We start from the raw sequence: 18,896 nt of genomic DNA, 5'->3' as shown, positions 1-18,896 counted from the left end.
CTCCACTCAGAGAGTCCTCCTTAACATTTCTTGTAGGACTTGTTTTATGGTCATGAACTCCTTTAGTTTTTGTTTGTCTGGGAACATCTTTATAGTTCCTTCTGTTCTGAATAACAGGCTTGCTGGATAAAGAATTCTTGGCTGCATATTTTTCCTATTCAGGACATTGAATATCAGGTGTCTTGGGGGACGGGCTAAATGGGTGATGGGAATTAAGGAGGACACTTATGGTGAGCACTGGGCACTATATGTAAGTGATGAATCACTAGGTTCTACTCCTGAAACCAGTACTACACTGTATGTTAACTAATTTGATTTTAAATAAACAAAGTAATAAAAAATAAATTTAAAAATTCCTGATTAAATAAATAATACATACTTATTGCAGAAGAGTGGGAAACTTGGAAAAACCCAAATGAAGAAATTAAATTAATTCATAATTTCAATTGTAGTAATTATTAAAATTTTAATATATTCCTATGTATGTACTACATATATTATAAACTTGATAGCTTGAGAGCATAGTGTGCAATTCTGGCTTTCTAACCTACTTTCTAAAATAATTATATATTTTGAATTATCCTGTGTCATTTTTTATTTTATTTTATTATTTTTTTAAATTTTTAATGTTTTTTATTTATTTCTAGGAGAGAGAGAGAGACAGCGTGAGCAGGGGAGGGTCAGAGAGAGAAGGAGTCACAGACTGAAACAGGCTCCAGGCTCTGAGCTGGCAGTCAGCACAGAGCCCGATGTGGGGCTTGAACCCTCGAACCGCGAGATCATGACCTAAGCGAAAGTCGGACACTTAACCGACTAAGCCACCCAGGCGCCCCATCCTGTGTCATTTTTTAAAGCAATTGTAACTGATGTCAAAATATTTGTAAATGCATAATAAGAAACCAAAAGTAAATAGAGAGTTAAATAGTTATTCTCCACTTACCTTTGACTTTTGAGAGTAATGACAATGGAAAATGGAAAAAGAATGATCAGAGATTCTCTTCTTCATTCTCTGTTTTTAATGAGCAAAGCCTCATTCCCATCATAGGCCTTCTTTACATTTTTTTTTTTTTAAGTAGGCTTCATGCTTAGTATGAAGCCCAAGGCGAGGCTTGAACACACGACACTGAAGTCAAGACCTTGAAATCAAGACCTGAGCTGAGATCAAGAGTTGGGCACTTAACTGGCTGAGCTACCCAGGCAACCCGCATTATAGACCTTCTTAAGGTGGCCCTTTTATAGAACAGAAGAGTCATTGCAGTGTAGTACATTTTTCCTTAGTGGGGTGAGAAAACACAAGGATGCAATAACCAAAGCTATGGGTGCCCAGCCTTATCTGAATGACCAATACACTACTTCCATTGCTCTCCAGCTGCCTCCTATAACTCCATTTCTCCTCTCAACTGGCATTCTGTCCCTGATTGAGATATTATTTTAACTTCATGCACATTTATATTACCCTACCACCTTTAGAGTATATTTATTACTAAGAAGGAAGTAGCTTTAACAGACATGTTTGTTTTTAATATTTAAATTCAAGTTAATTAATATTTACTGTAGTGTTGGTTTCAGGAGTAGAATTACTAGTGATTCATCACTTACATAGAAGACTCAGTGCTCATCACAACAAGTGCCCTCCTTAATACCTCTCATCCATTTAGCCCATCTCCTCCACTCCCCTCCCCTCCAACAATCTTCATTTTGTTCTCTATAGCTAAGATTTTCTTATGGTTTGCATAAGAAACTTTCTCTGCTTTTTCTTATTTTATTTTTCCTTCCCTTTTCCTATGTTAACCTATTGTTTCTTAAATTCCACATATGAATATGGTACTTGTCTTTTCCTGACTGACTTATTTCACTTAGCATACCACATTCTAGTTTCACCCAGGTCATTGCAACTGTCAGATTCCATTCTTTTTGATGGCTGGGTGATATTCCAACACACACACACACACACACACACACACACACACACACACACCACGTCTTCTTTATCTATTAGTCAGTTGATGGATTTTGGGCTCTTTACATAATTTCACTATTGTTGATAGCACTGCTATAAACATTGGGCTGCATGTGCCCTTTTGAATCAGTGTTTTTGTATCCTTTGGATAAATACCTGGTAGTGCAATTTCTGGGTCTTAGGGTAGTTCTATTTTTAATTTCTTGAGGAACCTCCATACTGTTCTTCAGAGTGGTTGTACAAGTTTGCATTCCACCCAACAGTGTAAGAGGGTTCCCCTTTCTCTGCATCCTCACCAAGATCTGTTATTTCTTGTGTTATTAATTTTAGCCATTCTGACAAGTGTGAAGTGGTATCTCATTGTGGTTTTGATTTGTATTTCCCTGATGGTGAATGTGTTGAACATCTTTTCATGTGTCTGTTAGCCATCTGGATGTCTTCTTTGGAAAAGTTTCTGTTCATGTCTTTTGCCCATTTCTTCACTGGATTGTTTGCTTCTTGGGTTGTTGAGTTTGATTTTTTTTTTAAAATAGATTTTGGATACTAACCCTTTATCCAATATGTCATTTGCAGCTATGTTCGCCCATTCTGTAGGTTGCCTTTTAGTTTTGTTGATTGTTTCCTTTGCTGCACAGAAGCTTTTTATCTTGATGAGGTTCCAGTAGTTCATTTTTGCTTTTGTTTCCCTTGCCTCTAGAGATATGTCTAGTAAGAAGTTGCTGTGGCTGAAGTCCAAGAGGTTGCTGCCTGTGTTCTCCTCTAGGATTTTGATGGCTTCCAGTTTTACATTTAGGTCTTTCTTCCATTTTGAATTTTTTTTGTGTGTATGGTGTAAGAAAGTGGTCCAGGTTCATTCTTCTACATGTGTTGCTGTCCCGTTTTCCCAACACCATTTGTTGAAGACACTGTCTTTTTTCTGTTGGATATTCTTTCCTATTTTGTTAAAAAAAAAAAAAAAACCAAGATCATTTGTAATAGATAGACTGTGAAACAAGGAGATGGAATGAATATTTTTTAAAAATAGCTAAAGTAGAAATAAGGGAAACAAAAGCAAATATAAACTATTGGGACTGCATCAAACTAAAAAGCCTTTGCAAATCAGAGGAAGTCAACACAAGGCCAACTCACTGAATGGGAGGAGACATTCACAAATGAGATATCTGATAAAGCATTAATATCCAAAATATATACAAAATTTATACAGCTCAACACCAAAAATAATTTAATTAATAATGGACAGAATACCTGAATAGATATTTTTCCAAAGAAGGCATACTGTATGGCCAACAGACACATAAAAAGATACTCAACACTACTAATCATCAGGGAAATGCAAATCAAAACTATAATGAGCTATCACCTCACACCTTTCAGAATGGCTAAAATCAAAGGCAAGAAACAACAAGTGTTAATGAGGATGTGGACAAAAAGAAACCCTCATGCACTGTTGGTGGGAATGGAAATTGGTGCAACCACTGTGGAAAAGAGCATGGAGGTTCCTCAAAAAATTAAAAATAGAAATACTATATAATCCATTAATCCAATTCCTGGGTATTTACCCAAAGAAAATGAAAACACTAATTTGTAAAGATATATAAACCTACTGTTTATTACAGTGTTATTAACAGTATCTTGATATGGAAGTAGCCCAAACATCCATCAATAGGTGAATGGATAAAGAAGATGTGGTATGGTTCTAGAGGTATTATGCTATGTGAAATAAGTCAGACAGAAAGATAAATACCATATGATTTCACCTGTATATGGTATCTAAAAACAAATCAAATGTGTTAGTAAACAAAAAGCAGAAACAAACCCAGAAATACAGAGAACAAACTGATGGTTGCTGGAGGGGATGGCCAAAATGGGTGAAGGGGAATGGGAGATACAAGCTTCTAGTTATTAATGAATAAGTCACGGGTAGCAAAGATACAGCATAGAGAATATAACCAATGGTCTTATAATAGTGTTATATGGTGAGTGATGGTAGCTACACTTAAGGTGAGCATAACACAACCTATAGGCTTGTTGAATCATTATGTTGTACATCTAAAACTAAGGTCACATTGTATATCAAAACCATACTTCAATTTTAAAAAGTAATAGTCAGCAGTACTTTAATAACATTATAGAAATTTGTTCTGTTTCTTTAATTTTATTCCTATTTGAGATTCAATTATATGAAAGATCTCTCACATGATGTCAACATTGTAGGGATATATAGAGATGAAAAAGGCAAAGGAATGCTCTCAAGTAGTTAATTGCATGAACAGAAGATATGGAAAAATGAAACTGCTTCTGTAGGTTTAAAAAATTTACAGAACAAAAAATTTACAATAATTTTATGCCTTTATAAATGTCGCTCTATGATATTTCTGTTTTTTAAAGTTTATTTATTTATTTTGAGAGAGACAGAGACAGCACAAATGTGGGAGAGGCAGACAGAGAGGGAGATAGAGAATCCCAAGCAGGCTCTGCACTGCCAGCACAGAGCCCAACATGGAGCTTGAATCCATGAACCCATGAGATCATGACCTGAGCTGAAACCAAGAGTCAGATGCTTAATCAACAGAGCCACCAAGGCACCCCTCTTTTTAAATAATAGTATAATCCTATGAATTGGTTTTTGAATGTTAAACCACTTGTATTTGTAGAATTAACTCCACCTAATTGTAATCTATTGTTCTTTAAAAGGTAATACTTTATTCAATGTTCTAATTATTTTTTAGGATTTTTTCCAACTGTGTTCACAAGAACTAGGTTCTTAACTTTTCTTTTTTTTAAATGTTTATTTATTTATTCTGAGAGAAAGAGAGAGACAGTTGTCTCTGTCTGCATTTATTTATGCTGAGTGACAGAGAGACAGTGCCATACTGTCAGCACAGAGCCAAATGCGGGGCTCCATCTCATGAATTGTGACATCATGACCTGAGCCAAAATCAAGTGTTGGACTTAACTGACTGAGCCACTCAGTTGTCATTTAATTTTTCTTTTTTGTGTGTGTTTTCTTTTTTTAATGTTTTATTTATTTCTGAGAGAGAAAGAGAGAGACAGGGAGGGAGGCAGCGTGAGCAGGGGAGGGTCAGAGAGAGAGGGAGATACAGAATCTGAAGCAGGCTTTGAGCTAGCTGTGAGTACAGAGCCCAACACAGGGCTCGAACCAATGAATCGTGAGATCATGACCTGAGCCGAAGTCAGACGCTTAACTGACTGAACCACTCAGGCACCCCAAGTGTTTCTTTTTTTAAAATTTACTTATTTATTTTTTAATTTACATCTAAGTTAGTTAGCATATAGTGCTATAATGATTTCAGGAGTAGATTCCAGTGACTCATCTCCTAAATATAACACCCAGCGCTCATCCCAACAAGTATCCTCTATAATTACCTATTTAATTATAGAGGATAAATTATAGAGGATAAATTAAATTCTACCCCACCCACAACCCTCCAGCAACCCTCAGTTTGTTCTCTGTATTCAGAGTCTCTTATGTTTTGTCCCTCTTCTTGTTTTTATATGATTTTTGCTTCCCTTCCTTTATGGTCATGTTTTGTATCTTAAAGTCCTCATATGAGTGAAGTCATATGATATTTGTCTTTCTCTGACTGGCTAATTTCGCTTAGCATAATACCCTTTAGTTCCTTCCATGTAGTTGCAAATGGCACAATTTCATTCTTTTCGATTGCCAAGTAATACTGCATTGTATATATATACCACATCTTCTTGATCCATTCATATTTTGATGGACATTGGGCTCTTTCCGTACTTTGGCTATTGTCAGTAGCACTGCTATAAATATCAGGGTGCATGTGCCCCTTTGAAACAGCACTCCTTTATCCCCTGGATAAATACCTAGTAGTGCAATTGCTGGGTCTTAGGGTAATTCTATTTTTAATTTGTTTGAGGAACCTCTATACTATTTTCCAGAGTGGCTGCACCAGTTTGCATTTCCACCAGCAGTGCAAAAGAGATTCTCTTTCTCCTCCTCCTTGCCAACATCTGTTGTTGACTGAGTTGTTTGTTTTAGCCATTTGACCGGTATGAAGTGGTATCTGATTGTGGTTTTAATTTGTATTTCCCTGATGATTAAGTGACGTTGAGAATTTTTTCATATGTCAGTTGGCCATCTGGATGTCTTCTTTGGAGAAGTGTCTATTCATCTTTTGCCCATTTCTTCACTGGATTATTTGCTTTTTTGGGTGTTTGGTGTTTGATAAATTCTTCATATATTTTGGATATTAACTCTTATCTGATATGTCTTTTGCAAATGTCTTCTCCCATTCCATTGGATGCCTTTTAGTTTTGCTGATTATTTCCTTTTTCTGTATAGAAGCTTTTTATCTTGATGAGGTCCAAATAGTTCATTTTAATTTTTTTAACCATATGTTTGATTTTGATATAAAGTTTATGTTGACCTCATAAAATGAATTAAGGGAGTTTTCTCTCTGTGAATAGATTGGGTAGAATTTAATTTATTTCTTCCTTAGAAGAGTTTAATAATTCATTGAGAAGTCATTCTGGCTGGAGTATTTTCTAGTGAAGATTGTAATAATGGATTCACTTTTAAAATAGATATAGGGATTTCTTTTACCAGACAAGATGGAATAGATACTTCTCTCTATTTTGTTAAATACAGTGAAAACTGTGGACATTCTGTATAAAGAAAACATAAGAAAACTCTCTGAAAGGTGGAGGGAAAAAGACCAGCTAGGGACTTTGGGATCTAAGGAATAAAAAAGCAGTGAGTTTTCTGGGTTTCATTTTTGCTTTCTATATATCCCAGACTGAGTGCTAGATAAGCCTACAACTTAGAAACACCAATGGGAACAAACAAAAAAGGCACAAGAAAATCTTACTCTAATGGAAGGAACAGAAAGGGAGGGCTTAGCAAGACAAAAAACAAACAAACAAACAAAACAAAACCAAAAACATAATGGCATTAATTGCCTATTCCAGCCAAATGCCAGAGAAAAATACTACAGCCCTACTCCCCTACTTCAGCATGTATCAAGTGGGGAGCCTATGTTTTAACCCTCTTCCATCTGCTCTTTCCCTTCTGACAGTTTCAGAGGAGGATTAGTGGAAAGTCAAGGCTTTTACCACAACTCTATAGTAATAAATCCTGCTACCCCCACTGTGTAATAAGGTCTGTGTGAGGAGATTAAACTTGCACTGAATCTGGCAAGAACGAGACAATGACTTCCTTCTCTAAAGAGCATGGGTTTTTTTGTTTTGTTTTGTTTTTTGTTTTTTTTATTTCTAGGAGAGAGAGAGAGAGAGAGAGAGAGACAGCGTGAGCAGGGGAGGGTCAGAGAGAGAGGGAGTCACATACTGAAACAGGCTCCAGGCTCTGAGCTGGCAGTCAGCACAGAGCCCGACGCGGGGCTCGAACCCACGAACCGCGAGATCATGACCTAAGCGAAAGTTGGATGCTCAACCGACTAAGCCACCCAGGCGCCCCTAAAGAGCATGGTTTTAAAGAAGCCCTGATGAAACAGAAAATCTGAATAAGATCCAGACTCTCATAGTACCTAAAATATCCAGGATACAAATGAAAATCACTTCTCATACAAAGAATCAGGTATCTCAATTTGATAAACGACAATCTCCAGATACAATAAAAAATGAACAGATGTTGGAATTATTTGACAAGGAATTTAAAGCAGCTTAATAAAATACTTCAGTGAGCAATTATACATATACACTTAGAACAAATGAAAATATAGAAGGCCTAAGCAGAGAAACAAAGTCTCAGAAAAGTTAAAGAAAAAAATAGAAATTTTAGAACTGAAAAAAACAATGAAGTTAAAAAATTTCAGTGAATGGGCTTAACAGCAGAATGCAGGGGGCAACATGTTGATTTGATTTTCTATTCTTGTTTTTAAACTTTATGATAGAGTATAAAATCATCTTTGTGTGTGTGTGTGTGTGTGTGTGTGTGTACTATGTATATAATATCTAATATATATGCTATAAATTTTCTTATAATATTTGGCTTTAGCTGGAGTCCATAAATTTTTATTGGTATCATTGTTATGATTCAGTTCAAAAGAGTTTTGTTTTTTTGTTGTGATTTCTTTCTCATACTCTATGTTACTAGGAGTGCATTATGTAGTTTCCTAACATTTGGGCACTTTTAGAGGTATATTTTTTAAATTGTATTTATTTATTTTTAATTTATTATTTTGATAGAGTAAGTGAGCGGGAAAAGGGCAGAGAGAGAAAGAGAAAGAGAGAAAGAGAGAGAGAATCCCAAGCAAGCTCCACACTGTCAGTGCAAGCCTAACACAGGGTTCGAACTCATGAACCATGAGATCATGCCCTGAGCTGAAATCAAGAGTTGGATGTTTAACTGACTGAGCCACCCAGGTGCCCGTAAAGTTATATTTTCTCTTTTAAAAATTTCTGGTTTAATTCTATATGGCCAAATAACATTCTCTGAATGATTTAAATTGTTGAAAGTATTTGAAGCTTATTTTAGGACCCATTATAGTGTCATAGTATTCATTGTGTTGTGTATTCCATTTACTGGGTTCCTTATTTCAGCTGCTGTATGTTTCATACCCAGAATGACCATGTGATTCTTTTTTTGTAACTGTTTATTTCTGCTTTATGCCATAAATATTCTTCCTTATCATGTCAAGGATATTTGTTTTGCTCATTCAATATTTTTGTTCTCTCTGTTCAGTGAATTCTTTCTCCTATGACTTAAGGTTGCTCATTTTATTGTCTTTTTTTTTTATAAAGGTTGTGTTTACCATTTATCACATTATTATTCTCTGTGAAATTCATTTTCGCCTGTGATATTTTGATCAATAGTGTGTACCTTATTAAGAAAAGGCAAAAAGTCCAGGTCCTAAGTTGTACTACTTCAGGTGAGTTCACAATTTGGGGTTCCTCAAGACAGAGAGCCCATTGTACTGTACACTGGGTATGTGCAAATGTTTCCTCCCCTGCAAACCCTGACTCCTTCCTTCACCGCTTTCTGGTAGCTTTTCTAAGTCCTTTTATTCAATAATAAAAATACCCCAGCTTTTTTAGTGAGATTAGGCAGAATGAAGGAATTTTCCAGATAGTCGGCTCTGGTGTACTTGTAATGAGTTGTTCATTCTTTACCCTTCTTAGTTCTGGACCACTCTGATGTAACTATATCTACCTTAGCTTGTGAGGATTAGAGAAGTGTCAAGCATAATTTCCTCATGATAGTGTATTAGAGAAGGAATAATTTGATTCAAAACTACTCCCTCAATGTATTTATTGTCAATGGCTACCTTCTGTTTCTTTGGGTTTCTTCGAGTTTTATTCTGTTCTTCAGATAGATATACTTTTTTTTAATCTTATTTCTATTGCATTTCCATGTTTGAGTGGAGAAGTCAGAAGATTATACCACTTTGCTCTTCCAGACACTGGAAATATATTACTTTCATAATAAGTGCTGTACTGAGCAATGAATTAGATTAAGAAGTTATTAAGAAACAACCCTCATACCTATCTCTGAGTTCAGTTAAGCTAGATTGATCTGTTATTTTCCCCATCCCTTCATCTCTTGCTATCTCAGTCACATTTATGATATGTTTTTAAAAATCACCTCTCTTATTCTTCCACTGCTTGGCTTTGGGAATATTCAATTTTCCATTTAAATTCTAGTTAGCTGATCCCAATTTGATGTCCCTTTTCTGTTCCTTATATCATGGACTAATTGGTATTTTCATTCTGCTTTTTACTACCCCATCCAATCTGCCACTCTTCTGTCCTGATAGATTCTTTCCAAACAGCTACAACACCTACCTGTTAGAGAAACAGATAGGCTACAAACAGGAGAGAGGATGATAATAAGAGTGTGAGAGACTCTCATGATCAAATGGGTTGAATATTACTGATCATAATATAGCTGCATTATGGCTAATATTAACCATTTAGATAAACTTTAGCCTGAGGAATAGAAGATTTAGGTGAGATTTTTGTCCATTCAATAAAAATGCATGAAAACATTGTCCTTATATATTTTAAGGTGATAAAACTAAATTTTCTAGAGTTATCATGAAATCAAAATTTTGTTCACAACTCAGATAAAATATAGCCATATTTGAATGGAGTAAATTACTTTAGGGAACAGTAGGGGCTTGAGCCAGATTTAATTTTTAGTACTTAATTATATTGTTCACTTGTCTCAAGACAGACTGATATGGATATAACAGCTTATGATAATACCATCTAACCAAGAGATACATAGGGACCTGGGAGTTACAGAAAGCAAGTAGTGTATGCCTGTATCTACTAGAGTGGTTTAGAGAAATACACTAAATATTCTCTTTTTGTTCCTCATTTGAAATTTATTTTTTTATTTAAAAAACATTCTTATTACATTTATTTAGTTTTGAGAGACGGAGAGAGACAGATTACAAGTAGGAGAGGGGCAGAGAAAGAAGGAGACACAGAATCTGAAGCAGGCTCCAGGCTCCCAGCTATCAGCACAGAGCCCGACGTGGGGCTCGAACCCACAAACTATGAGATCATGACCTGAGCCAAAATCGGACGCTTAACTGACTGAGCCACGTAGGTGCCCCTCCTCATTTGAAATTTAAAAAATAGTACTGTCTTGGGGCACCTGGGTGGCTCATTTGGTTGAGTGTCTGACTCTTGATTTTGGCTCAGGTCATGGACTCATGGTTTGTGGGTTTGAGCCCTGTGGTGGGCTCTGTGCTGACTGTGCAGAGCCTGCTTGGGATTCTCTCTTTCTTCTTTCTGCCTCTACCCCCCTGCTCACATGTGCTCTCTCTCTCTCTCTCTCTCAAAATAAATAAATAAAAATTTAAAAAAATAAAATAAAGATAGTACTGACTCCCAGTATTATTGTGAGTGGTACTGCCTGACATCTGGGTTCTGTACTCCCTCCAATGCCTGGGAATGGTGCTAGGTTGTGCAACCTGGGCTTAGACTGGATTTCATGTGAAGCCTGGCACAAGAAGTTAAGGTTAGCATATGAAAATAGATAATGCCCAGTGAAGTTTGAATTATTTCCGATTGCCTTTGCATATGTACACTGCGATAAAATAAAAATATTGCAAAGGAAATACTTGTACTAAAATTATTTGTTATTTATCTGAAGTAAATTAATAAGTATCTATTCTGCATATCCCTTTAATTGTATTTTTTCATTTATGTTTTGCATAATTTGATTATAAAACTCCTTGCTCTTGCACTCTATCTTGCATTAGTATTGTAACATAGCTTTTACCTTCCTTTAATTCTTTTGTCCACTGAACATTAATGAGAAAACATTCTCAACTTTGCATTATGAGCCAGTGTACTGAAAAAGTAATTGTATAAAGTTAAGAACTCTGGGAATTGCTCTTCAAATTTGTATTGTTGAAGTATACAATAACATCTTTCATAGCATAAATTGTTTTCCTATTGATAAGAATTATGTTGCATATTTTGCTCAATGACTTTTAAAAAAGTTGTCCTCTGACAAAAAAGTTTTGTTGTCAAATTTTATTCCCTTTTCACAATTTCTCACAATGGTTTCCCTTATTTCCATGCTGGAAGAGTATTTTGTAACATTCATGTAAAATGATTAAATTCTTCAAATGTTGATACTGATTTCAAAAGATAGGCATAGCAAATGTCATAATGACCTCAAGTTGGAATTTCTTTTCCTGTTCATAAGTAAAGTGTGGTTTGCTCACCTCATGGAAATTGTTGATATGTTCTGCTCCATGTTGTCTCATATGTGTGGGCATGGCTGAAGAGCAGATTGGTTAAGTTTGGGGTATTATGTATGTATTTGAATAGAGGGCATGAGTGAGCAAAATTGAAATAACTATGCTTATTACTCTGACTATTCAGAGAGGGCAGTGCGACGAGAATGAAGTTTATGACTCTGGGAATCCAGGATTTAGAGGTCAAAATAAAGGTGATTGGCAGATAATTCATTAAGAACGAAGTATCATTTTGACCTAAGCATCACAGATTATTGCCACATCTCTCCATCAAATAATAATCAACTCTTGACCTTATGATCAACTCAAGACTATGTCTTGACCATTTTGTCTAGGTAGCAGGTCTAAATTTGCTCTTCCCAGAAGGTGTGAAGTCAGGAGAATTATTTGTTTCGTGAGTTACATTTAATTTTAATTGTATTAGCAACTTTGTTTTAATTGCTTCTAGGGGACTTCATCCCAAAAGTACTAGGAAGTTTCTAAATTTTAACCAATCCACATTGTGAACTTTAAATTACTTTGGGGATTAGAAAGGTCCTCAAAGCAGCAAAGACTGTAAGCTGCTTTGGCACTCCCTTGGCTGGTCCTTTAAAGGCTCCTCTACTACTCAAGTGACTGTAAAGAGCCCCAATTTTCATTTTTACTGGAAGTCAGTTCTGTTTTACCACTGCTTAATCATTTTGTTTGTTTTTGTTTTTGTTTTTACTGTAGCAATAGCAGCTACTTGGTATAAATGAAAACTGAGAAACAGTTCTTTTAGTTATATTATTGAACTTAATGAGATGGAATTTATGAGACTAGCAATCTCACAAAAAAGTAGGACTTCTGTTTCTGGCATTTTGATATAGAAATATTCTATATTCTAATGAAGTGTGGATATAAATAATTATAACATATTACTAGTGCTTAAGAATATTTTTAGTGACCTGTCCCTCTTTACTATGGGTATTCCGAATATGCACTAAGAGAAAGATTGACAGAGAAGCTGTTAGAGCAGACACCTATTTCTGTGCAGGGAAAAAAATAATATGTATTTTCTCATACCTGCAAGTAAAAGATTAAATCACCCATCACTTAAATTTCTTAAGTTATACCTTTATTATGGTTTGTAGATTGAGACATGCGCTCTAGAGTTTTTCTTGGGTCAAATGGTAATTCATTATATATATTAGGCAGGACAGTAGAGTTACGTAGACATCCCAATTTGTACTGAAAAAGACAAGAATAATTTTATCTAAAAATGTTTTTTATGACCATTAGTAATACCTATCCTTAATATTCTTAGGATATTACAAGTATAAATTTCTCCCCAGATTAGAATTAACCAAAAGTTCTTTTTCTAAAGAATGTATCTTTTTCATCTTGTTTTTCTAGTCACAAAATTCTGAAACTGAGGTTAAGTTACCATTGAAGCAAGACTTTGTTATAATAAGTGAAGAATAGTGATTTTTGCTGGGGCTAACATAGTATATTCTGGATTGTTTGGTCAAAATGTTATGGTGACATAGCATTCAAAATAATTTCAAATTCATATTGTAAGTGAGATACATATTTATAAACCAGTTGTATGTGTTCTTTTTTTTTTAATGTTTTATTTATTTCTAGGAGAGAGAGAGACAGCGTGAGCAGGGGAGGGTCAGAGAGAGAGGGAGTCACAGACTGAAAACAGGCTCCAGGCTCTGAGCTGGCAGTCAGCACAGAGCCCGATGCGGGGCTCGAACCCACGAACCGCGAGATCATGACCTAAGCAAAAGTCGGACGCTTAACCGACTAAGCCACCCACGCGCCCCCAGTTGTATGTGTTCTGAGTCTTTTCTAACACGGCCTTTTTTTTTTTTTTTTTTTTTTGAGCTCAAGCCTCCTTTATTGGATCTAAAAGTCTATAACAGCTTAGAGAATCATTACATATTTTTATGCTGTCTATCCAGTCACAAGTCCATATTACCCATGAGGGAAGCCACTTAAGGATGCAAACACCTCTTGTAAACACTGCCGCAACAGATCCACGTGTATTCTGGCTGCCACAGAATTCATTTTGGTGAAAGAAAATACTAACATGGGAAAGACCAATCAGTCTACTGTGACAGAATTTGTCCTATTGGGGCTTTCTGGCTATCCAGAGCTTGAGGCCATTTACTTTGTGATGGTCCTGTGTATGTACCTGGTTATCCTGCTGGGAAATGGAATCATCATCATTGTAAATGTCTGTGACTCCCACTTGCACACCCCCATGTACTTTTTCCTCAGTAACTTATCATTCTTGGACATTTGCTATACCAGTTCTTCTATTCCCCTATTTCTCAGCAGCTTCTTGACTTCAAAGAAAACGATTTCCTTCTCTGGGTGTGGAGTGCAAATGTTTCTCTCCTTTGCTATGGGAACTACAGAGTGTGTCCTTCTGAGCATGATGGCATTTGACCGCTATGTGGCCATCTGTAACCCTCTGAGATCCTCCATTATTATGAGCAAGACTTCATACGTGCCCATGGCTGCTGGGTCCTGGATTGCAGGGAGTGTCAATTCTGTGTTGCAAACCTCTCTTGCAATGCGGCTTCCTTTCTGTGGAGATAATGTCATTAATCATTTTACTTGTGAAATCTTGGCTGTCTTAAAATTGGCCTGTGCTGATATCTCCATAAATATTATTAGCATGGTTATTGCTAATATAATTTTTCTTGTGGTCCCAGTACTTTTCATTGTTATTTCCTATGTTTTCATTCTCTCCACTATCCTCAAGATTCCTTCTGCAGAAGGGAAGCGCAAAGCCTTCTCCACCTGCTCTGCCCACCTAACAGTGGTGATTATATTCTATGGAACCATCCTCTTCATGTATGCAAAGCCCAAGGCTAAAGACATTTCTGGTACAGACAAAGTACAAGTTACAGACAAAATCATCTCTCTGTTCTATGGAGTTGTGACACCTATGCTCAATCCCCTCATCTATAGTTTGAGGAACAAAGATGTGAAGGAAGCTGTGAAGAATGTGCTGTGTCAGAAATGCTCCTCAGAGTGAATGTGAATGCTTTAAAAAAATTCCTTTATTCTGAATGCAGAACTGGATATCACCTGGAGGTTCCAAAATAAATACGAGGATTAGTGGTACCATTAACTCCTGAAATTCCAATTTTTCTGTCCCTGATATTTAAATGTGAGAGAAATATAGGGCTTACCTTTTTCCTTCTGGATTAAAGAAGAAAGGGACGGCAATTTATGAGTGAAAGGATTCTCATCCAAACCATCCACCTTCTCATGGATAACAGAATTTAGTTTAACTCTGGAATAATGAGTTCTGTAATCTTATATAAAAGGAAATGTCATTTTACTGCCTCTTATCTTCTATATGCATTGATTTTCCAGTTTCATATCTTTCTTGGGAAGATAAAGTAGAACACAATGTAAATAATTCCTAATGGGGTAGTCTTAAATAATATAAAAGCATAGAGTGAGCATTTTCAGGTGTTAGGTACCTAGCCTGTGTATATGCCATAGAGAGACAAGAGTAGAAAAATGAAGCTGTTTTTCCTAGGGCTGACTTCCTTTTGGCTGCAAACTGGCAGACACACTTTGGTAAAGAAGTGTCTGAGGGAATGTGTGTCACTATTCAGGCACCCCAGCTGATCGGGAGATTTGGCTTATCATTTGTTTCAATAGATAAGTAGTGACATCTGAGTGAAAACTATTGTTATTGTTAAATGACTCAAAAAATTGAGTCATTTTTTTCTAAAGATTCTTCTTTAGAAGAATCTAAAGAGCTTCTAAAGAGCTTGTTCGTATAATTCTCTGAGAACATGGTAATAGTGGATTTAAAGTGTCACAAATTAGGTATCTTTTCAGTTACATGAATTGCCTGTAGAATAAGAGCTTTCTATTCATTCAGTTGGTCATTTATTTGTTGCTTCATTAAATTATTCAAGTAACCAGTATTTACTGAATAGCTATTTTGTCTCAGGCATTATGCTAACTATTGGTGATGTCAAAAAGACAAAACCCCAAACATGATTGAGTGCACAGTCCTGTCAGATACAGATTGACACTTAAATTAAGAACAAAAATATTAAAGACTACTCACATCTTTCCCCTTCCCCTACCTTCTAAGCTGGATCCTTTGCATTCATAGTATGTTGGATTTTTAAGGTGCTGAACAGAGTGATGGTGAATTTGGAATAGTTTAAATGGGATAAACTGATCTTCATATAAAAGGATTTGGACCATCTAGGAAAGACATAAAAGAGGACAGTGAGATAGGAGGGATAATGCAGTGAGGAAGAAAGCAGTGGATGCTAGAGATTTGGAACATAGATACGGGAGATATTTAAATAGAGACCATAAAAATAGAATCAGAGAAAAGAAAGAAAATAAATAGGAAGCTTTGTGCTGGTGTTCTGTGATCCTTTCTCAGTGTCTCTGTCTTGAAAATCTCAGTAAAGATATGCGGTATCCTTTAAGACATTTAGTGATAGATTTCATTTATAGTCTCACCATGCTGAGACTGGCTGTTAAGACTGGTGATCCTTAAGTAGGTCACAGACTTAAAAGGGTCACGATTATAATTCAGTGTGTTAAGTGCTATCAAAGGGGGATATGTAAAATTCCCTAGAAGAGGGAGTCCTAGGAAGGGGCTTCTGCTTGGCTGAGCTGGGAAAAACAATTCTAGTAGACTTGTGCAGAGGAAATTTTCAGACAGAGAATATAGCATATGGCAAGATAAGAGTTTCGATTAGTTGGAACTTGGGTTGTGTTTTTGGTTAGTGTCAGAGGAAGGTTTGGAAAGGCAGCTTGGAACCAAGGAGAAGATTGGGAAGGCAGCTTGGAGCCAAATTGTGTGGCTTCAGAGGCTAAGACAGAAAGTCAACATTTCTGTAGGTTTGTTTTGTAGATTTGTAATTTCTGTTCTCTGGAGCCCAGGAGAATACATCAGGGCTCCACACAGATGAGTAAATTTCAAGAAGTCAGGTATTTTTTCTTAGTGAAAAATCTTCCCAGCCCTTAAGTATGAGAGAAAAATCCCCTAATCATGCACCATTGTCTATTTTGCTGTATGTTGTTTGATGATGGTAATGCTTAAATACTTCATGTGATGCACAGAGCCAATTTGACTCCTCAGTGCCAGCTTCTTCCTTTATTCTTTCCTTCTGTTTCCGTTCCTTTCTTCTAATCGTGAGTTTAAACTTCACCAGGTGCTTAATGTGTGTTTTTATGTAATTGACTAACCCCTATGCTCTCCCCTCAACTGTTTAGTACTCACATTGCTCTACATATGTTCATTTGTGCTTGCCAAAATTTCATATATGACAATGTAAAGGACACTGCAAAGAGATCTGGAGTTAAATAGTATATGGCCTTGGACAATCTCTAAATCCATTTATTCTCTGGAACTTTAGTTTCATATTTTTACAATCCAACTTGAATGGATCACTTGGTCAGTATGAGGTGGCTATCCAATGAACTCCTTTGTGTGAAAATCCTTTTTGTTGGAAACTTTAAAGTGCTAGAAAATGAGAGGTATCATAAAATTATGATTTTACCTATTGGTCTCTCAATAGCAGGGACTAGATCCTTTATTTATTCTATGTCTCACTATAGCATAGTAATACACCATGGTTTTTATAAGTTCTTTTAGGTCTGTTATAGGAGCCCCAAAAATAAAATAAAATATTTATTATTTAGTTAATTGATTTATTGAAAATTGGCAGATTGAACTTAACACAGAACATATCAGGGAAGGGATGCATTATTCATGCTAAGGTGAGTGAAAAGATAAAATAATTGAAAATAAAATCACAGACACAGATGCTTCTGTTGAGAAAATGAAAGATTTGCTCCTACTGAATAGACAAAGTGAATTTGTGCATTGTCAGATATAACTTGATTTTATTTGCTATTGGACCAGTTTATGCTACTTTTCAGAAGAAAACCTTCAAAAGAAATGTTCAAGACATATCTTTGCATTCAAAGACCCAAACCCCTAGAGTGTGGAAAATCCATGCATTTTACTAAGGAATGGTAAGTAAAGATAAATAGGCTTTGTATGTTGCTTTTGAGTAGTGTTCCATTCAGTGGCATAAATGGGGCAAAATGAAGTAAAACAAGTATATATTTTGATAAAATCTCAGTAAAGGCACAGAAAAACATCTTCCAGGAATAAATCATAAACATTTTCCCTGGTTCTGAAGGATAAGTAATCTTTTTCCAAGTGGAACATGAGGAACAGATATTCCAAGTGAAGTGCACAACAGAACATTTTCAAAGGAAGACATGGACTTAATCCATGAGTTTGTTGAAAGGAAAGAGTCAGAACAAGGTTTAGGTACTTTAATAAGATGTCAGTGGGGATGTATTTTAACTATGAATAAATAACTAGAAGGATTGGTAAGATGGACCCAATAGAAAGATTACATGAATTCAGAATTGAGGCTTCTTTTTGTTCCCATATAGTTAGATCCCTTAAAGTCCTGCTAGGCTCCAACACTAATTCTTAGAAGGGAGCCACACTGCTGTGTCTTTCCTGTAATTTTCTTTGGAATAACGCCTCCCAGGAGGGTAAGTCCAAGGGCTTCAGCCCAGATCTACTCAGATCCATGCCCCTTCTGGTTTAACAGTATAAAGCTGAGGCAATGGTTATGGACCAATAGAGCATAATTAGCCGCTTTATCATACAAGAGGACACATCTAACATATTAATAAATGACGTAAGTTGTTTTAACAGATCCACACAAATTACTGTCCTTAGAGAAAAAAATGTAGTAGCTTCAAATGAAGACAAAGATTTCTGGATTGTCCATCATCTTCTAAATTGATCTACAGTCTCCTGCCTAACAAAGATGCCATCTGTATGGAATGAAAATATCATTTATCCACAGACTGGGATTTGTAAAACAAGCTTGATATCAGCTCTTGGGTTTTGGGTTTCTTGGTGAAACACACATGATAAAGAAAGCCTCCTTAGTCTTCTGTAACATGGGACTCAGTGATATCATGAATCAAGGGCCTAGAGATAGAAGGAATAATTGCTGGCCTTTTGTTGGCAAAATATGCCAGTAACACCATAAGAATGTGTTATTTTAAATTGTATTAATGACATAATCTTTTGTGACCATATAATATGATTTGCATGCAATAATCCAAGTTATGTCTGTTGTCCCAATATAATTGTTAATAACACCCTGTTTCAGCTTCAAAAGTTTGCTGGTTTGTAGGATAAGTAATATTGTGAC

General features: G+C 36.0%; 1 protein-coding gene across 1 annotated transcript; it reads left to right on the top strand.

Moving 5' to 3' along the window:
* The first annotated feature begins 13,717 nt into the window (after nucleotides 1–13,717).
* Nucleotides 13,718–14,695, top strand: LOC120237408 (olfactory receptor 13C7-like). Its single transcript, XM_039240693.1, has one exon. The coding sequence runs from the start codon at nucleotides 13,739–13,741 to the stop codon at nucleotides 14,693–14,695; it is 957 nt and encodes a 318-aa protein (XP_039096624.1). The 5' UTR covers nucleotides 13,718–13,738.
* Nucleotides 14,696–18,896: the final 4,201 nt, after the last annotated feature.

The sequence above is a fragment of the Hyaena hyaena genome, unplaced genomic scaffold (genome assembly GCF_003009895.1).
Source record: "Hyaena hyaena isolate Hyena2069 unplaced genomic scaffold, ASM300989v1 scaffold_6, whole genome shotgun sequence".
Taxonomy (NCBI): Eukaryota; Metazoa; Chordata; class Mammalia; order Carnivora; family Hyaenidae; genus Hyaena; species Hyaena hyaena.
This window is presented reverse-complemented; position numbering and strand designations above follow the sequence as displayed.